The 24152-nt window shown below is 40.5% G+C and overlaps 1 protein-coding gene across 3 annotated transcripts in view; it reads right to left on the bottom strand.

The window, feature by feature from the left end:
* The window catches only part of Focad (focadhesin), a 314502-nt gene that overhangs the window by 214029 nt on the left and 76321 nt on the right, over positions 1 to 24152 (bottom strand). For all 3 annotated transcript variants that reach the window (XM_021160670.3, XM_029475892.2, XM_029475894.2), the window contains 5 exons: positions 22167 to 22268; positions 16738 to 16942; positions 13503 to 13709; positions 8873 to 8960; positions 4870 to 5072 (listed from right to left, as the gene is read on the bottom strand). In XM_021160670.3, coding sequence (XP_021016329.1) covers positions 4870 to 5072; positions 8873 to 8960; positions 13503 to 13709; positions 16738 to 16942; positions 22167 to 22268 — 805 coding nt within the window. The remainder of the gene's footprint in view (positions 1 to 4869; positions 5073 to 8872; positions 8961 to 13502; positions 13710 to 16737; positions 16943 to 22166; positions 22269 to 24152) is intronic.

A 24152-nucleotide genomic window follows, 5' to 3' on the forward strand; every position in this document is an offset into this window, starting at 1 on the left:
ATGAAATTCCTAGCCAAATGGATGGACCTGGAGGGCATCATCTTGAGTGAAGTAACACAATCACAAAAGAACTCACACAATATGTATTCACTGATAAGTGGATATTAGCCCAAAACTTAGGATACCCAAGATATAAGATACAATTTGCTAAACGCATGAAACTCAAGAAGAATGAAGACCAAAGTGTGGACACTGTGCCCCTTCTTAGAATTGGGAACAAAACACCCAGGGAAGGAGTTACAGAGACAAAGTTCGTAGCTGTGATGAAAGGATGGACCATTTAGAGACTGCTGTATCCAGGGATCCATCCCATAAGCAGCTTCTAAACCCTGACACCATTGCATACACTAGCAAGATTTTGCTGAAAGGACCCAAATATAGCTGTCTCTTGTGAGACGATGCCAGGGCCTAGCAAACACAGGAGTGGATGTTCACAGTCAGCTATTGGATGTATCACAGGGCTCCCAATGGAGAAGCTAGAGAAAGTACCCAAGGAGCTAAAGGGATCTGCAACCCTATTGTTGGAACAACATGATGTACTAACCAGAACCCCGGAGCTCTTGTCTCTAGCTGCATATGTATCGAAAGATGGCCTAGCCGGCCATCAGTGGAAAGAGAGGCCCATTGGACTTGCAAACTTTATATGCCCCAATATAGGGGAATGCCAGGGCCAAAAGAATGGGAATGGGTGGGTAGGGAAGTGGGGGGCACTATGGGGGACTTTTGGGATAGCATTGGAAATGTAATTGAGGAAAATATGTAATAAAAATATTAAAAATTAAAAAAAAAGAAACAAATATCCTATATAGTCTCTGCTCCCTACAATTCCAAATAAAGGCTATCTGTTACTACTCTATCAACAGGGCCCAGAAATACTATACTTACACACACACACACACACACACAAGCTTGCAGTAGACCCTAGGTGAGTCAAGCTATCCGAATCTTCCCACCGACTACAACAGTTTTATAGAAATGAGTTTGTCCTCTGAATGAGCACAGCAGTTCAGCCCCAAGTCTCCATTCACTGTATCTCATCAATCCACTTCATTCCCCATCCCCCAAACCTTCCCCCAAATCTGTCTTACTGTCAGGTACTCAGTGCAATCCACATCCATCCTCTGTGGGACCTGTGATAACACAGCAGTACCTGGTCAGCATTCCCTCTTTGCCCTTTTAGTGCAGTGAAGGTCACTGTCAACAGAGGGCACAAGATCCAAACTGCCTCTTTATCTGAGAGGAGTAAGAGTTCCCCATAATTACTCTCTGAGCATTCTTTAAGGAATAACTAATACCTTTACTAGTCAACAATTACTTGTAGTGGTTTGTTTTATTCAAGTTTCTCTCCTTAGTGGCTCTAATTCATGCACACCAATGTTTCTTTTATTCTCTATGTACTGGCTAGTTTTCTGTCAACTTGACACAGCTGGAGTTATCAAAGAGAAAGGAGCTTCGCCTGAGGAAATACCTCCATGAGATCCAACTGTAAGGCATTTTCTCAATTAGTGATCAAGGGGGAAAGGCCCCTTGTGGGTGGGACCATCCCTGGGTTGGTAGTCTTGGATTCTATAAGAGAGCAGGCTGAGCAAGCCAGGGGAGGCAAGCAAGTAAAGAACATCCCTCCATGGCCTCTGTATCATCTCCTGTTCCTTGCCCTGCTTGAGTTCCAGTGCTGACTTCCTCTGGTGATGAACAGCAATATGGAAGTGTACCAAATAAACCCTTTCCTCCCCAACTTGCTTCTTGGTCATGATGTTTGTGCAGTATTAGAAATCCTGACTAAGACACTGTATTATCTTGGGAGAATTTTTAAACACCTTAGAATTTATGACTACTGGCTCATAGTTCCTTAGCCTGAGATTACAAGAGATGGTTTAAAATATCACACTTAATAGCCAAATAGAAAAAGCATCTTGTTTCTCAAACACTATAAAAAAATACTTACTAGACTTTAAAGAGATGAATATCATGTTTACAATCATACATTTTTACATCTTAAGGATAAAAAGATATTAAAGCATGTTTTATTTCATGGTTCTCGGGCTTCAGGAATGGAGGAGCTCAGCGTGGCAGGGTATGTAACGTACAAACGGTACTTCTGAACAGCTCTAGTTATAATCAAACACTGAGTCCGAATCACCTAGAGAAATCACTAAACACAGCAAACCTGTGCCTTTCATAGAAAGCTTTCTGCAATAAATCTGTAGGAAAATGGGCTAGTCTTGGGAGACGTGCACATTTTCTATGAATGAAACGTGTGAAATACTGAATATCCACCATGCACTAAACAATGGATCAGGTAGTTTGGATGAGAAGATAAGTTCATATGCTATATAAGTATAAGAGAAAACACTCAGTCTAGCACTGGCTAAGATATTTTCAACTAAAGCCTTTTCCTTTTCCTACAGTCAGCTGAGAAATGTAAAGCAGAAACACTTAGCATAGAAACCACTACTGCAATTTAATGCTAACAATTTCCATTGCTGCCCTTTCCTAAAGGCCTGGTGAAAGAATCAGAATCCTCCCCCTCTCCGCCCCCCACCCAGGGAGCTCCCCATAGCGTTGAAGTTACAAACATGGAACCTCCCACATTATCACACAGTATTTTGTGCACTGAGTAAATAAAAGCTGGAAACACACAGCACAGTGAATACTGACTTGGGGGCTTGAGAACATTTGGCTGTATTTGGAGGAACGGGCAGTTCATACAGAGCACACAAAAGAGCATCGCGTGTGAAAGCAAAGATCTGGGAATAGGCTTGGTGAGTGTGAGGCAATCTGAATTAATAGTTGTGTTTGGCCCATACTGGTGCTGGAGGAAGAGAATCCCACAGTAAATGTGGCTGGAGTTTTTTTAAAAGATAATAGAGGTTCACTCTTAGCCCCAGTAAGGCAGTGTAGCATCATGAAAAGGATATTTATAGCATTGCTAGTATCCCTTCCACCTCCCTCCTGGGCAACAGCTGTTAGAGAGAAAGTGCAGCTACCATCTCTGATGAATAAGACACACACACCTGAGCAAACAGTAAGCCGAGTCCTGAGGTATTAGAGTTACGGTGAGCCTCAGTAAATAACACTTGTGACTTAAAGGTATACAATTGACAATACATCCTGCTGAAACCTTAGCACTGGCCCCAAGCCCTGGTCCCACCCAGGACCATTATGCTATATGATGAACTAGGAGGTAAGGTATAGAAAACAGAAAAAGTTATGAGATTCTTGCCAGCCTTTTTAGAACTCAGATAGAATTTCCTTCTCTTACTGTTAAGTCAGATATATATTTCAAGAATCACAATTGTATTGTAGAGATCTAGATTGAGGAAGCTATAATACAAAATTACTTTGTTCCCATACATTCTTAGGTAAACAATAATGATGACTAGACCCTAACCCTAACAATGCATGACTAAAGGGACCTCTCTTTGTGTGTTCCAGCTTGTGTTTGCAGGGACACCTCCACAGAGACTTTGCACATTGTTCACTTTATCTTACTTAACCCTCATCCCCAACACCGAGGAGAGGAGCTAAGAAGGAACACATTTCACCAAAGGCACTATGGAACAAGAGAAGAGGCCTAGGACCCAGCCATCTTATGCTCCTGTCACAGAAAATGGAAGCCAGAGAGCCAATAACAGGGCTGGGTGGGTAAAGACACTTGCTGTCAACCCTGACAATCTGGGTTCAATCTCTGGGATCCATCCACAGTGTAGAGGGAAAGAACTGAATCCTAAAAGTTGTCATCTGACTGCCACAGATGTTCAATGGTGTGTGTACATGTGCATACATGCACACATGCACACAAACACATACACACATACAATTTTAAAATAAAAAAGGAAAAAGGTGAGGCTGAGAACACAGAATAGGTGAAGAGGACAACAACCCCTGCTGCAGTACCAAAAGGCTCAGAGTCAACAGCTGCTCGGAGTCTTCATTCATGGCCATACAGCCTTGCAAGGCAATAAAAAAGCATGGGACAGACTTGTCTTCCATGTGAGGCAGGAAAACATCATCATACATAAAGACAACAAGAGCCACCAGCCAGGGAACCTAACATTACCTGCCAAATAAATCTTATACTAAGCCCGAACTACCAGGATTTGAGGACGATACCCTGTCGGGGAAGATGTGGAACATACACTAATGGTTTCTGAGAATGAAAGACTCCATGTTCAAGTATATTAAAGAAACCCTAGAGAGGGCAAGACCACGTGCTGCTCTTGCAGGGGACTGGACCCACATCGGGTGTCTCCCAACCACCTGCAAATTCCAACTCCAGGGGATCTGAAACTCTCTTCTAGCCTGTGTGGAAAGCTTCCTATATGTGCATAAAATAAATGAGTGAATGAATGAATGAATGAATGAATGAATGAATGAATGAAATAGAGACAGATAGGAAGGAAGGAAGGAAGGAAGGAAGGAAGGAAGGAAGGAAGAGAGGGAGGGAGGGAGGGAGGGAGGGAGGGAGGAAGGAAGGAAGGAAGGAAGGAAGGAAGGAAGGAAGGAAGGAAGGGGAAAGAAACAACTAGATTAAACAGATTTCATTAGATAGATAGATAGATAGATAGATAGATAGATAGATAGATAGATAGATTAAGCAGATTTCATTTCCATTTCTTAGTACTACTCAGTGACATTAGCAGCTAATATACACTGCAATCTCAGGCAGGAAGAGAGATCCTAGCACTTCTAAAACTTATTGAGCAAAGGACGACCTAACCTTGTTTCATAGTCCAGAGCAGCATAACATCTCCCACACTACTGCCCGACAAATCTGAAAAGTACAGTGAACTTACACTGAAGCAGAAATTTCATCACAATGTGACAGAAAATGCATGGATGGGGAAAAGAAATAGAGGAACTCATTACCGTGTGGCCATCGTCTCTGCGACGCTCTTTCTGTAGCACTTCCACAAGACTGAGAGCTAACTGCTGCCTGGAGGGGCCTTCCTCACCCATGGCCAGACAGTCTTCCAGGGCAGTGGAAGATAGTATCTGCAGAAGAGGCACCAGGAGCAGCAGGGATGCCTTCGGGATTTTCTGACCCTCAGTAACCGAGAGGAGCTTCAAAGCTAATCATCAAAATAAAAGTTCACAATTTCTTTTAAATTAACACCAAACAGAATATTTTCCCCATGAAATAGAGTTTTTTTCTTGCACTTTTACAACCAGCTCAAATACAACTTGGATAACAAGTCAGGGTAAAAGTTAATATCAGTAAAATAAAAGCTAGTTGCATGTTTTTTTTTTAAAGCTGTTCATAGTCATAACAGAAAAATAAAGATACTTGTAAAGAAAAAACATATCATGCATTCATATGTGATTTATATATAAATCAACTCTAGTTTTTGGTCACTGTGGATTTTTTAATATAATTAATAACTTCTCAGGTCCTACTACCAACCAACCAAGAGACCATAAGTACCTGACCAGCAAATAATGAGGGCAGCACACATGTGCCTTCAACAAATAAACCAAAAATCACATTAGCAGATGCTTAAGTTAACAGCAAGATGAAGGATCCCATGGTGGGATCACAGATTGGTCCTCAATTTAAATGAAAGATATAATTGAATACTATCCATATGAGGGACTAATAACATATGCTGGCCCTAGACCTGTCAACTAGATGGTTAAAAACTGGATCACTTAGAGACTGCCGTATCCAGGGATCCATCCCATAATCAGCTTCTAAACGCTGACACCATTGCATACACTAGCAAGATTTTGCTGAAAGGACCCAAATATAGCTGTCTCTTGTGAGACGATGCCGGGGCCTAGCAAACACAGGAGTGGATGTTCACAGTCAGCTATTGGATGTATCACAGGGCTCCCAATGGAGAAGCTAGAGAAAGTACCCAAGGAGCTAAAGGGATCTGCAACCCTATTGTTGGAACAACATGATGTACTAACCAGAACCCCGGAGCTCTTGTCTCTAGCTGCATATGTATCAAAAGATGGCCTAGTCGGCCATCAATGGAAAGAGAGGCCCATTGGACTTGCAAACTTTACATGCCCCAATATAGGGGAATGCCAGGGCCAAAAGAATGGGAATGGGTGGATAGGGAAGTGGGGGGCGCTATGGGGGACTTTTGGGATAGCATTGGAAATGTAATTGAGGAAAATATGTAATAAAAATATTAAAAATCAAAAAAAAAAAAAAAAAGAAAAGCATATCTAAAAAAAAAAAAAAAAACTGGATCACTGAAGTCCCAAAGCCACACACCCATGAAACCCTTCATGGGAACTCAGAATCAGATACAGAGGCACAGATACAGATGTGCAGTGAGTTAGCCATACACAGGCTCTCCTGGAGACTAAGAATGGATGGAGTTAGGATACAAGTACACTTTTCGTTCTTACTATATTTTTCAAGGTTGCTAAATAAACACTGATTTAAAGATATTACTCATAGGCATCAGGATCAAATTGTCAAAGTAATCAAGCAATTTCCCCACTAAACCAAAAAAAAAAATCTCTGGGCATTAAATTAAACAATGTGGTATTGTCAATATTTTGTTTTAAATTGGTTGGAAGTCAAACCTTAACTTGAGCTGAAATACAAACACATGTTACTATGAGATATTTTCCCAAAATATTGGCCTTAATCCATAGTTGTCTACAAGTCATTTAAAAATATATTACCTTTTGGCAAAAAAATAGGAAGCACATAACACAGAGACTCAATATTGTTATAAGTTATCCAGATATTCTCATAAGTTATTACTTATAATCAAGGCTAGTGTTATTAAGTATACAATATATTATATTAATGGTTGCATTTTGAACTTGAAATGAATGACATTCTCTTGATTATCTATTAACTTTGAAAACTAGTTTCCCAATATACTAAACAGCTTCAAATGACAGACTGTCTCAATAATTTTCAGTGTGGTTTATTCCCTTAACCAAGATAACCTCAAAACAGGCATTGGTTTACAAGAGAAATAAAAGTCTGTGAGCGAACAGCTGTTCAAAGCATTTGCTTGTTCCTGTGTCATTTTTCTATTGTGCATGAGCCAAAACACGTTGGCAACTTCAAAATTAGAAATGCAGTTTCTCAAGAGCTTTGGAAATTTTTATGTCAATAAAACGATTATAATCCATTTATATGAAAAGGCAAATCTCCAAGGACAAAAGACATTAAGGTCAATGAATTGGGTCAGTGGATAAAGTCCTTGTCCTGCAAATCCTGGTGATCTGAACTCCAGCACTGGAACAGTAAAGGTGGAAGGAAGAATGCGCTGTCATCTGACCTCTCCATGCATGTGATGGCACACACATACAATAATAATGATAAACAGCTTTACGGTGTTGTTGTTTTTATACATATGGGTGTTTTTGCTTGCATTTACGACTGTGAACCACATGCATTCAGTGCTCTCAAAGGTCAGAAGAGGGCACAGGATCGCCTGGACCAGAACTACAGATGGTTATTAGGCTGCCAGGTTAAGTAATGGGAATCAAGTCCAGGTCCTCTGGAAGAGCAGCCAGTGCTCTTAATACCAGCCCAAATAGATTTTTCCCCAAAACAGAGTAATATTTCTCTAGGGTTACAACTGGAAATGATGATTAATAGCATTAGATATAAGAAATTTAGGGACAGAGATTTATATTTTAGATGATAAATCTCATGATATTCAAATTATGCCATAATGAAACTTTGTAAAAGCAACAGAAGGAGCAGCCTGGAGCACACTGCTTCCAGGAGATGCCATGTGCACTGTTGGGGAAAAAAAATAATAATAAAAAAAAAAAGTCATCCAAAGAGGACCATGGAGGAGCAGACCATGAACACAGGGCAAAAGCAATCTGTAAGACCGGGTCTCCTCCACGTACTGAGACCAGTCCCAAGCAATTTGCCCTCAAGATACTGACAAATCAGTGTGCCAGAGAAAGCACAACAGAAATTTACCTAAGGCACTTTAATTTTCCCATCCTTTATTAACATGCACTTGATTTTAGTTGAAACAAAGTTAGATAACATCAAGAAAAACAGTAAAATGTAAATAAAAACATGTCTTATTTGCCCACCAGGGGTAGAAACTTGACTCATGTAGTCTTCATTGTGCTAGCGCATTGTGCTTCCCTCTGAGTGCCTTCACTCTCTTTTAAGTCAGTATGAGACAATGAAGGAACATCATCATTCATCTTCTAACCCAAGTTAGCAAAGAACATTAATTACAACGTGATCATATAAATAAGCCTGGGTTTTCTGCCGTGGGTGTATATGTGAGGGATGTGAGGTGAGGGGATATCTGGGGGGGGGGGGGGGGTTTGTGTAGGTCAGAGGCCAACTCATGGGATCAATTTTCTCCTTCCACCAAGTGCATTCTGGGTATTGAACTCAACCTGTAGGTATGACAACAAGTGTCTTTACCCACTGAGCCATCTCTTTGGAACAAAATAGAATGTTAAAACAAATACAACCTGCAAAACACTTAAGTTCTTACAAGGATCTTATATTATTCTCATTTTGGCATATAATTATGAATAAGGAAAATGCCCACATATACATTTTTAAACAGCATTGCACTATCACTTCTATTACAACTGAAAGTGCATGAAAGATACTGTGCAAATGATAGGATATGGAGATATGCACAGGCTAGCACTAGAGTAAGAAATAAGCCCTTCTTGGTAGCAATTAGGAAGAAGCCAGATCAGAAACTCAAACCACGTAGAGGAGCAGGTCCCACTGCTCTAGAACACCGGGCAAGCATGCTAAGTGGAGGAGCAGGACCCACTGCTCTAGTCTCTAGAGCACCAGGCAAGCATGCTAAGTGGAGGAACAGGACCCCCTGCTCTAGTCTCTAGAGCATCAGGCAAGCATGTGTTTACGCTGCCCTCTGCAGAGTCTATTTGGACGTACCTAGGTTTAATAGTGGCTTCTGTTGACTTGCTGGCATCTGTAGAAGTAGTAAAGCAATTCCAATAGTGACCAACTCGACAGGAAAATCCTAGAAATAGAAAAGAACAAAAAGTGTGTTAAAGAGAATCCAGGAACCATGGCTTCGCAACATGAATCCGAGAAAAATATATTTCAATAAACAATTGTAAACACTCAACAGAATGCCTAAGCCAGTCAGTACCACTGAAGAATTAGCAAATACCCCAGAGCAGGTTAAGTATGAAATCAGTGGCTGAAAAGCAGCAGAGTTACACCGAAACAATTCAAAGAACTGTATTTTGGTTCACTCCTACCTATTTTGGTTGGATGGCTGGTTTTGGTTTTGTAAAAGAAGAAAACTTTCTACCAAAAAATATTTAGAGGAATGAATCTTTGTGAGTCGCTGCAACAGCCTGAAATGCTGGATTTACGAACATTTCATTAGGAAAAAGTAGCTATTTTTTCTATTTACCTAACATTAGATATAATTCATCTACATAAGTAACAAAATAAATGACATGAACTATAGTTTAATAAACTGTATTATGAAAAAGAAGCACTGGTTTGAAGGAGGCAGGGATGGTAATTTCTTGAGCATATTTAACTGTAACACAGAAATAAGCATACAATACGAAATCATCAAGTCCAGCAATGTGTAAGGAAAGTGAAGAAGACAGGTACAGTACGTCCTAATCAAGATAACACAAGATCAAAACAAAAAAGATAAGGCCACTTCAGTCCATTCAGAAATGTTACAGAAAAGCCTGCAGAGTCAAATCATGAGGATAAAGACCGACAGAAGGGGGGGGGGTTGCTGGGGGTGTACATGTGACAGGGCCATCTGTAAGGAAAGAGATGAGGAAAACCCTCGCAATGGACCAGCTGAGGGGATACTCCACGAGACCCTTTCAATCCTGGCATAAGTCAATAACACCCTCCATCTCACCTTTACCAAGGCAAGAAGGAAACTGAGCTATAAAATCTTCTGAATCCCCACATTAGGAGCTTTAAAAACAAAACATCAAAAGAAAAGGGGTACTTAAACTTTGTAAGTAAAACGTGCCAATTTGCATCATTGTATCTTTTGTAGCTATCTACGTTTCCTGCTTTGGAGTATAGTTAAGAACAAGGTAACAGGCAAAGTGAACTCATCAGAGGATGAGTTTTATGGCTTTGAAACCAATATACTCACTAGGTACATCATCACCTCAGGCTCTGCCATATTTCCCTGAATTTCTACATGTCCATATATAAAACAGGAAGGTAGCAAAATTATTTACATTCCAAAATTGGAAACCTCCAAGAGGTTCATTGCAAAAGCATGACACAGAGTACTAACGACTTGGCTGAATGCCTCTCCCATACCAGCTATCATTGAAAAGGAAAAAAAAAATAACTTTCTCAATGGTAATCTATTTCATGGGTGGGCGCCAAACCCTGGCAGTAGTACTAATGCTAGTAGTGCTTGCAGACAGGAAACTAGCATGGCTATGCTCTGAGAGGCTTTACCAGCAGCTGATGGAGACAGATGCAGATAATTACAGCCAACCACTGGACTGAAGTCGGGGACCCTTATGGAAGAGTTAGGGTAAGTTTTGAAGAAACTGAAGGGGGTGGCAACGCCATAGGAAGACCAACAGCATCAACTAACCCAGAACATTGGGAGCTCCCAGAGACGAAGCCACCAGCCAAAAAGCATACAAGGGCTGGTCAGTGGCCTTGGCACTTATGTAGCAGAGGACTGACTGCTTTGTCTGACCTCAATGCAAAAGGATGTGCCTAATCCTGTAGAGACTTGATGCCCCAGAGATGGGGGTGACAGGCGTGGGGGGCGGGAGTAGAGGTGCCGGGGGAGAACCCTCTCAGAGCCAAAGGGAAGGGGGAATAAGGTGAAGAACTCTGAAAGGGAGTATTGAGAGGCAACATTTGGAATATAAATAAATAAAATAAGTAATTAAAAAATAAAAGTAAATAATCATAAATGAAAGCTAACTTCTCTGGCCTGTGTGAGACCAACTGTAAAGAACAGGGGGTAACAGAAAAAGGAGCGAAAGATTTGGGATATCAAAAATATAGAGTGAGTAGTGCAGGATTAAAAGGGATAAATCTTAGGTTACTTTACAAATTTCTGCTTTTGTTTGTTTGACTGATAGACACCAGAACATATTTTTTTAATATATTCTTTGAGAAGTTCATATATGTAGTCAATGAAATATGATTATATCTGTCCTCACTTTACCCCCTCTACTTCCCCACGTTCCCAAATATCAACTCCCCAGCTTTGCACCCTGTCCTCTTCTTTTTTTTTTATTTTTTTTTAATTTTTAATATTTTTATTACATATTTTCCTCAGTTACATTTCCAATGCTATCCCAAAAGTCCCCCATAGCGCCCCCCCACTTCCCTACCCACCCATTCCCATTCTTTTGGCCCTGGCATTCCCCTATATTGGGGCATATAAAGTTTGCAAGTCAAATGGGACTCTCTTTCCAGTGATGGCCGACTCCCTGTCCTCTTCTTAATCCACAAATTCCTATTAGTGCTGCGCATGTGTGCATGAGTGTAGGGCCGTCCACTGGACCAGGGGCCACACCATTGTGCTGGCATTTCTCATGCCCCTTCCACTAACTACAGCTCCTCCTGTCATAGCATACACATGTTCTGCACAAAATCTACCTGAACATTTAACCACATGGCCCCACAACACAACTCTTTGCTTTCTGTCCCCAAACTGCAAGCCCCACAAAGTTTCACAAAGTCGCAAGAGGGTCATCTGGACAGGTGGCTACTCCTTGCCCTGGACCCTTCTTAGTCTGAAACATTCCACAAGGTTTCTGGGAGGAGTCTAAAGAATGGAGCCACTGGTTGCTTATAGCAATTCCACATATTGCTGTTTCTCCCAGGGCAACCTCTTCCCAGGCTGGGATCACATTTGTAAATGAACTCCATTCTTATACCTTTTTTACTTTCGTGAGAACACAGGCTCCTCTTGGCCTGTAAAGAAAGAGTCTAACACAGAGCCTGGCTGGAGAAAGGAGGGGGAGCAAATACCATAACTAGCTACAGGTGCCACAAGATTCTTAATGATGGAAAATATCTGGGCTCACAGTTTGGTCCGTAATTCAAATGAAAGAAACAATTGAATGCTATGCATACGACGGGGACTAATAACATAGGCTGGCCCAGATATGTTACTGTTAACAGGAAAGGCCTTCTTCTCAAGAATGTTATAGTCTTAGTCATGGAAACCCCTTTCACAATAACATAAAAGCAGGTGCAATAAAGTTTACCTCCCGCAGAAGACACAAAGGGGAAGACAACTGATCACAGAGTCCCGAGAACCACAGCTATGTCAGGCCCTGTCCTGGAGAGTGGACTCCACCAGCTATGCTCACAGACCTTTCTTCCTAGGAACTCTTGAGCTGACTCATACAGAACAGGAAGGATACATGAGTCATCCATGACCATGTAAAGCTACCATGTTTAGTCTGGTCTACACCTGGAAAAATTACCCAGTACCTTCTAAATTGATATTATTGCTCAATTTTTTTTGATAGGAGTAAATCTATTTTCCTTGAAATGAAAAAGCCTAAAAGAGACATGCTTTTGAATCTACGGGTGAATGGCTTAACCAAAGCCAAGTCTACCACACCATACAGTTGGGAGAAACAAGCCTATAAAGTGTGAGGACATTCCTCCCACAGAAAGGCTGCAAGTGAACAAGGAGAAGAGAAAGAGTATGCTACTATTGAAACTGAATACCAGCAGATGAACCCAGTCTCAAAATACATGAGAAACCTAGTTTATTCTCCTTCAACTCCACATACATTGGGCACTGAAGGTTCCCAAATTAATTTTCAAAATGGTTAACCTCAGGAACACTAACATTAGAAACAAGAAACTTGATAACTATATATGTGTGTGTGTGTGTGTGTGTGTGTGTGTGCTACATACACATACAGCTGTTGGATTTGGGGTTTGTTTGTTTGTTTACATAGGATCTCACTAGGTTGCTCTGGATGCCCTGTAATCGCTGTGTAGATAGACCAGGCTAACCGCCAACTCACAGAGATCTACCTGCCTCTGCCTCTTGTGAACTAGGATTAAAGGTGTTCACCACCACACCCAGCTTCTGTTTCTGTTTTTGAGGGTTGATCCCACTGTGTTGGCCATATAGGTCTAGAACTCAGCCTGGCTCCAAAACGTACAGCAATCCCCATCCTCAGCTCTATGTGGTAGAACTGCAAGTATGAGTCATGACTTGGTTCCCATAACCTTGTAAATAAGGTCCAACGAGCACATTTGTCTTACTCTGTTACAATTGCTTATTTGCATTAATTCTTACATCTTGAGATCATAGAATGTGTAGATTCTAGAATATAACACTTGTTCAATATTTATATTCCATATTAATGGATGAAAACAAGGTAGACTTTTAAGTGATGACAGAGATTATTTAATAACTCATTTTTTAATAAATATCTGTAATAGTATAATCTAATAACATGAGATCCAATCACCTCTGACATACAATAAACTACATAAACAAAACCACCCAGTTCCTCAAAGACTTTCTAAAGTGATAATGAGCACATTAACACAGTGTCATTACCTCCCCAAGAACTTCAACACTGCGCTCTAAAAGGTGAATTAAAGATGAGCACTCCCCAGTTATCTTTAAGCTGACTTCACAGATGCACAGCAGCTGAAGAGTCAGCTGGGTAAGCTGACTTTTCCAGAAGCCAGGATGCCGCAGAAGGCTTAGATATACTTCCTCGAGGAACAGCATCATCTCTGTTGTCTGCATCAGATCTTTCATCTGTTGAAGGAAGTCATACTGGTTAAGACTATAGAATAACTTTGAGCTATACAAAAGGTTTTCAACGGAACCAAAGTGTGAAGGAGACATAGTTAAATGACTGAGTGTTCAGCTCCTCAAGGGCGCCATCTGCATTTGTCACTAGCCAAAGTACAATTTTTACTGCCTCAGCTGCTCTTGTCTCACACAAACTCCACAGCCAGATGCTCTGCCACTAAGTGATGCTCCCAAAACAAACTCTTTGTACTTTTTGGCTTCTTTGAAAGAAGATGTCTTAACACAAATATGTACAGTGCCTCCATGTTGAGGACATTGCCTCAAGGTTGATTTTGAATTCTACAATTCAACACAGACACCTTGTCATATGGCCAGCTTTTCTCACCATGCACTAAGTTCTCCCTCAACAAGCCTTACCTGATGCATTATTTAGCACACTAAAGAATGTCATAAATGGCCAAGTTTAAATGGTAGGTGTCTTATCAAGAGATTAATGCATTAGACAGAAGGACTGGGGTGTCCTTGAAAATCCTAATTCAATTTACACCCTGCAGCTCTGTTCAAAATTCTGGAGTTAAGGGTGTGGTCCTGCTCATAGCAATCATGGCATTTCCCAGGGATTATAACAGTGACCCATCTGCTCAAGCCAGGATGCCTGTGTGTGATAAGTTTATCAAGAGAAAAGCCTGCCTGTTCCACCACTGCCTACCACTTACTACAAAAGGAGAATCAATACAATTTTTACACAATTAGAGTTCCTAGAGAACCAGAAAGATTCCAAAAGACAAAGGGAAAAGAAAGACCATCAAAAAATAAACTCTAGCTGCATATGTATCAAAAGATGGCCTAGTAGGCCATCACTGGAAAGAGAGGCCCATAGGACATACAAACTTTATGTGTCCCAGTTCAGGGGAACGCCAGGGCCAAAAAGTGGGAATGGGTGGGTAGGGAAGTGGCGGGGGGGAGGGTATGGGGGACTTTTGGGATAGCATTGGAAATGTAATTGAGGAAAATACGTAATAAAAAATTTTCAAAAATAAATAAATAAATACAGTATCACGAGTCAAATAGCTAAATTATATGGTGATTTATTTCCTTGAGTATATTTCCTCTGCATACTGGAAACTTTCCATTAAAAAAATCAATTCAGATGATTAGCTATAAAAGTTCTCTGGTCTTTAACATTATCAAAATTCTTAAGAAGAAATTCAAAGTGGTGTTCTATCTCTATGTAAAAATAGATCATGCAACATGGATAATGTATGATGTGACAAGAATCATTTACAATAAAAACAAGTTGCACACACAAAATTGAGAAGCAACTGGTTGAGGAGGAAGCAATCCTGAGTCTCACTGACCACCCTCTCACCCTAAATCACATCGGGGGTTGGGGGGGGTTCTCCATCTCACAACATAGTAGTGACTTCAGTGTGCTCCCCTCCTAGTGCCCAGGACAGACAGGGCCATATCCATAGCACTACATTCAGCTCTGAGGACACTTCTGAGTTGTACAGAGTAGCTGTGATTATACTAGAACAAGGAACAATGAAAGTTCTGGAAGTCATTTCATGGGAAGAAAGTGGTTTTTCGTTGTTGTTTGTTTGTTTGTTTGTTTGTTTTTAATGATGCCCACCCAATAAACAGAAAGGAGGGAGACAAGCAAAAAAAGATAAGAAGAAAGAGAGAAAAACCCACACAAGACCAGACCCAGATAGGAGGTCTAAAGCTTGTGTCTTATCATAGGAAGAAGGAAGACTAATGCATAATAGCTTAATATGTCAATAGAAGTACTTGAAACCAGTATTACTTCTCAGGAGTATATTCATGAGTTGGGGTGTTCGCTGTTTAAGGGAGTAGATTACGCAGTCTCTAGGACTCCTCCTTCTCATTCTTTCTCTTAATAAAACAGATTTGCTGCATGACTAAGTCTGATGTTTCCCTTTTTCTCTCACCTAGCTTACTATAAAGACAGGGGGTCCCAAAACCACTCCATGGTGAGCTTCTACAAGCATCTAAGCCTCTCACGAAAAAAGCAAACATTTACCAAACCACACAGAACAAGGCAATAAAGGCATGGTTGGAAAACTGCCCCAGCTGAAGACCTTCTGCCTATATTTGCTTTATTACCCATGCAAAACAAAAGCTTTAGAAAAGCCACTGGAGAATTCATTTTAATTAACTTTTCTCTGCCTTGATTACAGGAAAGCACATTTATGAGGCACAGAGGAAAGAGTCACTCCAGTCACTCCTTGCTAATACAGACTTAAAACAGGTCATCTGTGACCCAAAGTGATCACTTTGAAATATATCCTCAGATTCCTTCCATCAGCCAAGCAGCATGGCGCTCAGATCCCCACAAATGGCCTGACCTTGATCTTGGAATGGGATAGCCTGACAAATGAACCACCACACTAGAATCACAGCACACCGGCAACTGTGTGCCTTTTAATCTGCAGCCATAATGATAATAACTAAAATTTCTCTCTCCCCCTCAACTCCCTTGGCACTTTACTCATAGCTCTGGATCCCGTGGTCCATCATCAACAGGGAATTATGAGAAGTGGCGGATTAGCTCATTTCTTACACTGTTTGTGGCTTTCCAAACAGCAAGTGCAAGGGCTGCCAGTGGTTCCTACAGGATTGGTGGAACTCAAGTAGCACTTAGCAGGCTGAGTTGTGCATCCACACAGGCACACTTTTTGTTCAGTTTGCCAGAGGTGTTTTAGTTTATTCTGTTCTGTTTTTCTTCAATTCTTAGTACCCAGCACAAAGAGATCAAAGATTCTCTTCTCTAATGATTCTTAAAAGAGTTTTCATTGCTACTAACCTCAAAGTAGACAGTATTGATTTATACTTCAGTGAACACTGTACATACCATTAAATCTGGACTTTTTTTAGTGCCACCATTTCTAAATAGTTTGCCCAGTTTCTCCAATCGATCACCTAGGATCAAGAACTACCAAGTATAAACTAACAATTAACAACACTTACTGGGCATTAAGGGAGGAAGATGAACAGTGAGGGGACTTACCTGCAAGCATGGAACCATGTTACAGCACAGCTGAAGGATACACTGCTCCAGTACTGACAGCTGTGCTTCCTCACAAACACCTCTGGGCTGAAGTAAGACTTTGAGCAGCGACATTCGAAGCTTGGCATATTCTTGTAACTGAGATGGTTCACAGTAGAGATACCACAGAAATGGCGCCATTATTTGGACACATGAAGCTTCTGACCTGCATATCATGTAATGTGTCAGTCAGTCACTGAGTTGAATATGCTAATGTCATTGGAAGAAACAGACCTTACCTCAAGGGAATAAAAGAACAGATTGACTCTGAAGCAAAATGATATAACAGTGACCAAGAAATACACATTTAGATCTTCCAAATAAACAGCTCCAAGCTCCAACAAGGAAACATTTTCACAGTTTATATAATATCAAGAAAATTAAAGCTGAAGTCATTTTTAAAATGCACTGGTACAAATATCAGAAAGGCAGTTAGCAGGACAAGGGGATCTCTCCTATAGACCTCAGATGCTGTGATGAGACTTTTAGCTTTGGAGATGGTGGAAGCTGGAGATCTGCGAAGTTAGTAAATTCCAAAAGGTTTTTATCTGTCACTGGAGGTTAGAGCCAAAACAAAAGTGAACAAGAAATGTAGAGCTCACAATAAACTGTAATTAGACTCTGAACCCATAACATTCCAACCTCTGCACAGCTCTATAGCCCTGTCTTTGCAGACATAGCTTCTTTCCAGGAATTCTCCTTCCACTATCAAGCAGTGAGTGGCACATACTGACCTACAGCCTGTGGCACATCGTAAACAGCCACAGATAGCAGCAAGTAGCTTTGGAATATGCTCTGACCTAATGGGATCTTGGCTAAACAGCCCTAATCCAGTGAAGGGGTTGACTCAGGACCAGGAGGCACTAAACCAGATTCCCAGGACTATAATGCATGTCTCTCATGTTAGAATAGTGGTAACACTCCCAAACCAGCTTATGGTGAGTAAAACCCAAACAATCATCCTATTATGGTGACAGACTACATTTATAGTATTCCATGATTTCCTTTCCCATAATTTTAATCACCATCAGTTGACAAACTGAAAATACTTAATGGAAAGTTTCAGAAATAAATAACTGATAGGTTTTAAGTTGTGCCCATGCTGAGTAGTATAAGAAAGTGGAAAACGACTTTTAAATGGCAAAATGGTATAGAATCTTAGTAGGGCATGCTTCTTCTTTTCTTTTCCTTTTCCTTTTTCCTTTCCTTTCTCCTTTCCTTTCTCCTTTCCTTTCTCCTTTCCTTTCTCCTTTCCTTTCTCCTTTCCTTTCTCCTTTCCTTTCTCCTTTCCTTTCTCCTTTCCTTTCTCCTTTCCTTTCTCCTTTCCTTTCTCCTTTCCTTTCTCCTTTCCTTTCTCCTTTCCTTTCTCCTTTCCTTTCTCCTTTCCTTTCTCCTTTCCTTTCTCCTTTCCTTTCTCCTTTCCTTTCTCCTTTCCTTTCTCCTTTCCTTTCTCCTTTCCTTTCTCCTTTCCTTTCTCCTTTCCTTTCTCCTTTCCTTTCTCCTTTCCTTTCTCCTTTCCTTTCTCCTTTCCTTTCTCCTTTCCTTTCTCCTTTCCTTTCTCCTTTCCTTTCTCCTTTCCTTTCTCCTTTCCTTTCTCCTTTCCTTTCTCCTTTCCTTTCTCCTTTCCTTTCTCCTTTCCTTTCTCCTTTCCTTTCTCCTTTCCTTTCTCCTTTCCTTTCTCCTTTCCTTTCTCCTTTCCTTTCTCCTTTCCTTTCCTTTCCTTTCCTTTCCTTTCCTTTCCTTTCCTTTCCTTTCCTTTCCTTTCCTGAGTAGTATAAAAAATGGACTCGATTCCTTCAGGACACAGACCACGCATGCTATACATGATCCTCTAGGGCAGCAGTTCTCAACCCCTTTGGGGGTCAAATGACCCTTTCACAAGGGTCACATATCAGATCATACACTATAATTCATAATAATAGCAAAATTACAGTTAAGAAATAGCAATGAGCTGGGCAGTGGTGGTGCATGCCTTTAATCCCAGCACTTGGGAGGCAGAGACAGGCGAATTTCTGCATTCAAGGCCAGCCTGGTCTACAGAGTGAGTTCCAGGACAGCGAGGGCTAAACAGAGAAACCTTTTCTCAAAAAACAAAAGAAAGAAAGAAAGAAAGAAAGAAAGAAAGAAAGAAAGAAAGAAAGAAAGAAAGAAAGAAAGAAAGAAAGAAAGAAAGAAAGAAAGAAAGAAAGGAAGGAAGGAAGAAAGAAAGGAAGAAAGGAAGAAAGAAAGAAAGAAAGAAAGAAAGAAAGAAACAAAGAAACAAACAAAGAAACAAACAAAGAAAGAAACAAACAAAGAAAGAAACAAACAAAGAAAGAAACAAACAAAGAAAGAAACAAAGAAAGAAACAATGAAATAATTTTATGGTTGGAGTACCACAACTTGAGAAACCGTAGTTAAGGGTCACAGCATTAGGAAGGTTGAGAACTGCTCCAGGCCATCCTGAATCTATTGGCAGTCATCTTGGTGTCAGGCCAACTGTATTATAATACTGTCTGTGCACAACACACTTAACACTTATTTTACTAACTGATGACACCAATGAAGGAAAATAGTGACTCTGGAAGTCCGTAAGTGCCATTGAGAAGCCATAAAGACCTTCCTTTCATGAACAAGTGGTATCCCTCAACTTAGGAAGGAAAAAAATGCTCAAGTCACTAAGATTGATGGCAAATGCTTGTTGTTAACCTTTCTCTTTTTATGCAAACAGCATCTTTATATTACACATACTTCATTTTTTTCTGTAAGTTGAGGCATCTACTGGATGACTTTAGTGACCCCCACCATGAATAAGTAGGGCTACTTTATTTTTACCTTGTTAACCTGCAGTATATATAAGTAATTCCACTTTATGGTTCGAATTTATTTGATCCTTACCAGATCCTTATAAAGACGACAGACAGACAGACAGACAGACAGACAGACAGATGATAGATAGATAGATAGACAGACAGACAGACAGACAGATGTGTGTGTGTCCACAGAAATTGAGAGATCAATGAAATAGATCTTCAAAGAAATAGATCAATGAAACCTCTTCAAAGAAACTTCCAAGTCAAGGGAGTAAGATCATGTATTGACATATCTTTAGTATCTAACTAGATTTATTATATTCCAGTAACTCCTAATCCAAGGATGCCAGCATGTCAGAATGACTGTCAAATGTAAAATATCATTAACAACTTAAACAGACTGTGCTACGACAAAATAGTGACTCAAATCCTAACACTCCATGGTTCAGCCTCTGCCTGTCTTGCCAGCCTCACTCTCCATTTAATCACGACACTCATTTCAGGTCTTCAGCCATCCCACTGGGCCCCCACTTGGAGATTCTTCTTTTTCTATGACCCTCCAGCTCTCCCCTTTGCAATGACTTACAGGGGTCCTTTCCCTTTCCTGACAGGCAGTCTGTGGTTGGATCACCATTATGTGCTTCCATCGCACAACTGTTTATTATTATGACATGTGCAGCATTTATATCCCTTGCCAAACTGTAATCCAAATGAGGACACAGATCATAGCCTTCCATTTACTGCCCTATCACCAAGACTGTGTGTACCAAGCACATCTTCTAAGAAATGTGCAATCAGTTAACATGGCTACATAAAGTTACAAATATTGAAAAGTAGCATGCATCAACAAAATATAACCTTATTCTTCTTTCATTTTAATTCTATGTTTTCATTTACTATTTATAAAAAATAATTAACTACGATATAAGCATTTTTAAATATAAGTGAAATTATATTGTTTTGCTTCCTTAATGATAAATTACAATTTAAAAATTACCCTAGCTTAATGTTTTTTCTGATTTCATACTCACACAGTCCCAGAGTTCTGTGATGACTCATTGCTATCTCAGGAAGAAAATAAAAACAAAAGGCCTAAACGCCAAGGTGAAAAAAAATATTTAAGATGTGAGACAAAGAACTTCCAGCTGCACAGATGTCTTCTATATTTGTGCTTCCCACTAAAGAAGACATGGTAAACAATAGCTAAGATGGAGACAAACAATAAGGCTGCAACATTCAGTTGGCCTGGAATAGGCCATGTTCTCTCTGGATCCTTGTTCTCAAACCCATGTGCTAGGTTAAGAACCTTAAGGTTCTCAACCGCAATTCCACAACGATGTTAATGTATAGAATTCTCAGTGAAGATAAAATCACAACACAGGCTTTCAATGAATCAAAGTAAAACTTGCTACAAATACTGCCCCAAAGACCTACCATAAAGATATATTGACAGTTCAGTATATGTCTGACTTAAGTATCTAGTTTAATCAATAATTCCTACCATGGAAAGAACAGACTGTCTTTACATTTTGCCTCTATCACACAAGTGTGAAGAACTGCTCCCGTTCTTAGTAAATGACCAACCTACCTGTATTACCTTCTAAACAACTTAAAAGTTACTGCTCCTAAGTTAGCTCTGACAGTACAACCAGAATTTTCAATTCCATCTTGCAAAGCACAACCCCATAATCCATATATTACCCTTTTCAGGGCCAGCATGAGAGCACATACATTTAATCCCAGCACTCAGGAGTCAGAGTCAAGGAGAACTGAGTTCAAGGCCAGCCTGATCTACACAATGATGTTCAAGCTAGCCAAGGCTATTTGGTACCACAGTATCTCAAATAGAGTGGGGAGGTTAGAAAGAAATCTAGAACAATGTTATAATGACTCAAAGAAATTTCATGAAGTCAATATACTTATAAATTCATTTGGGGTTTTGTTTGTTCTGGCAGAGTTGAAGAAAAGTTTATCTAGTAACCAGTAATATCATACCAGTGAAAAACCATTTAAGGTAAAGACAATTTTGGACCACCTTCTTGCAAGGGGCTGCAGTCTGAATATCTCTATGGTAAGATAATCTTCAACCCATTCCTGTGCTTTGTTCTCAAAACTTTGACGTTTTTTAAGGCACCTATAAATGTCTGAGCATTATGAAGATGACGGTGGAACAGGATCCTCCAGAAGGTTTTAAAGTGGATAGCAGGGAATAAAACCAAGAATAAGTTTAATAATGTTACAAATCAAACTGCAAGTTGTTGTGGGGACACAAAAGAGAGACACCTCAGCACCTGCAACAAGCAAGGATGAGATCAAAATGTAGAGGAAAATGTAAAACAGTAGGCTTAGTCAGAGAAGGGGAAAAAATTCAACAGAGGTAGGCTATTATTCTTTACTGATGGTTCAACAACCAATAAGCCTGGCAGATCATGTTCTCTTACTGCTAAAAAGAAAAGAGAACGTACAACCAGCTCTAGAACATTTCTTCTCCTTAAGAACTTCATAGTCACAGCAGCTAATACAAGCACAACATACGGCTCCAGCTCTAAAATTAGCACACCCCATTCTGTGTCCTTCATTTATTTTATTTTACGTTACCTTTCAGGGCATTGCTGGAAAAAAGCTGTCAGCTGCTGCAGGAGTAGTGGCCAGCAATCAGGCCTGTGCTCAAGCACGGTGATCAAAGGCTGAGGAGGATTTCTGAGAAACACAGGAAATCATATTGTTAGCTGTCATTTCAGGAGCACGCATTCTCTCTATCCAAATATAGCACCAAGAAGCCAACACCAGCTACAGACATTTCCCAGGATCTATAATGTCATAAAACTATCACTTCCTGAACTGGGGAGGTGGTTCATGAGAACTGACTTTCCCTGCATTTTATCTAATTATTCTCCTGAAAAGAAAATAGATCCAGAGTCTCAGAGATCTAAATTAGAAAATGGGTCCTGCAGTTTAATAGCTCAGACTTCAGCCCATTTCATAACTCCAGTAGCTCTCTCCAAACTACCCTTTGATGTCCTCATTCCTCCTCCTACTGCCCTTTCCCATGCAAATAAGTTGTCCTTCCCTCTCACATTAGGCTAGCTCATAAGCAAACTGTATCTTCTGCTCTTGGTTACTTTTACCTTGTTTATTTTTATTTCTTGTATGTCTGTGCATCACGAGCATCCAGTGCCTAGAAGCCCGAAAATGGCACGGAATCCCCTGGCTCTGGAATTATAGATGGTTAGCCTCAATGTGAGTGCTAGGAACTGAGTCACCAGTCCTCTGTAAGAGCCACCAGTGCTCCTAGCACTGAGGCATCTCCCCGGTTCATCCTCATTTTTTCTAGATTCTCAGTACATGCACGGTTCTGTGTCTTCCAGCATATTTAGTATAAAGGAAAAGACAATATTCCTCCCATCACAAATAAGAAAGCTTCCAAACTGAAAATGCTTTCAAACCACTGTTGTACAAGAATTTATAGTACTTGGCCTATTTCCATTAAGATATCTAAAAAGGCTTTATTAAACAGAAAATCTGAAATCTGGAGGATTCTCAGAGAATAGAGCTTTAGGAAGAATAAAAAAGCATAACAGATTCTTTTCAAGAGTTCAAAATCCTAATTATAGTTGTAAATGTACCAAGGGGTTTTGTTTTTTGTTTTTATTTTATATTTATTTATGCATTTGGGGGAGAAAGGCACCATTGAGTGAATGTGAAAATCACAGGACAGCTCTTGGGAGTCAGGTCCCCTTCCACCACGTGGGTTCAAGGGATTGAACTCAAGTCATCAGGCTTGGTAGCAAGTGGATACAGATGAATATTTCTTGGGACTTATTTGTGCAATGCCAGGGATCAGGCCGAGGGTCTCCCATGCTGGGCAAGCGAGCTCTTTACTACTGAGTCACACCTGCAGGATGCAAGCAACTTCCTAGGAACAACCCTCCTGATTCCTCTTAAATGTTTGTTTGCTTGCTTATCTGTCTGTTTATTGTACCACAGAGCATGTGTGGAAACCGCGAGAGAACTTTTGAGAGTCGACTCTTGCCTTACTCTCTTGCTCGGGCTGCAGAGTGTCCTGCTGGCTGCAGAGTATCCTGCTAACTCTGCAGTCAAGCACCTTCCAGGCAAGTCTGTCTCTAATTCCCATCTCCACATAGCAGTGTGAATACTGATGCTCTCCCACATCTGACTTTTTATGTGGGTTCCAGGAATGAACTCAGGCCATCGGGCTTGTAAGAGCTTTTACCCACTCAGCTGTCATCTCAGCAGCCTTGTAAAGGTCTAACCCAGCCTGAACTCAGAATCATAATCCTCCTGCCTCTACATATACTCTACCAGCATGTACCATGGCTCTTCCTGGTTCTTAAAGCATGGTGGGTTTTCACGCATGTCAGCATCATTACCTAGAAAGTGAGAAACACAGATCCCCGTAGCCCGTGCACATCTACTAAAGCCCTGGCATGAAGTATAGGTCAGAGTGTAGCTCACACCCAGTGCCGGAGCCTCAGTTACCTTGCGATTGCTAGGTATAGTGTTCATGCATAAGCAACTTTTAAAAACTTTCTAGGTGATTCTAATATGTTCCACACTCTGACA

This window comes from Mus caroli, unplaced genomic scaffold (assembly GCF_978045245.1).
Source record: "Mus caroli unplaced genomic scaffold, Mus_caroli_1 scaffold_6, whole genome shotgun sequence".
Classification (NCBI taxonomy): domain Eukaryota; kingdom Metazoa; phylum Chordata; class Mammalia; order Rodentia; family Muridae; genus Mus; species Mus caroli.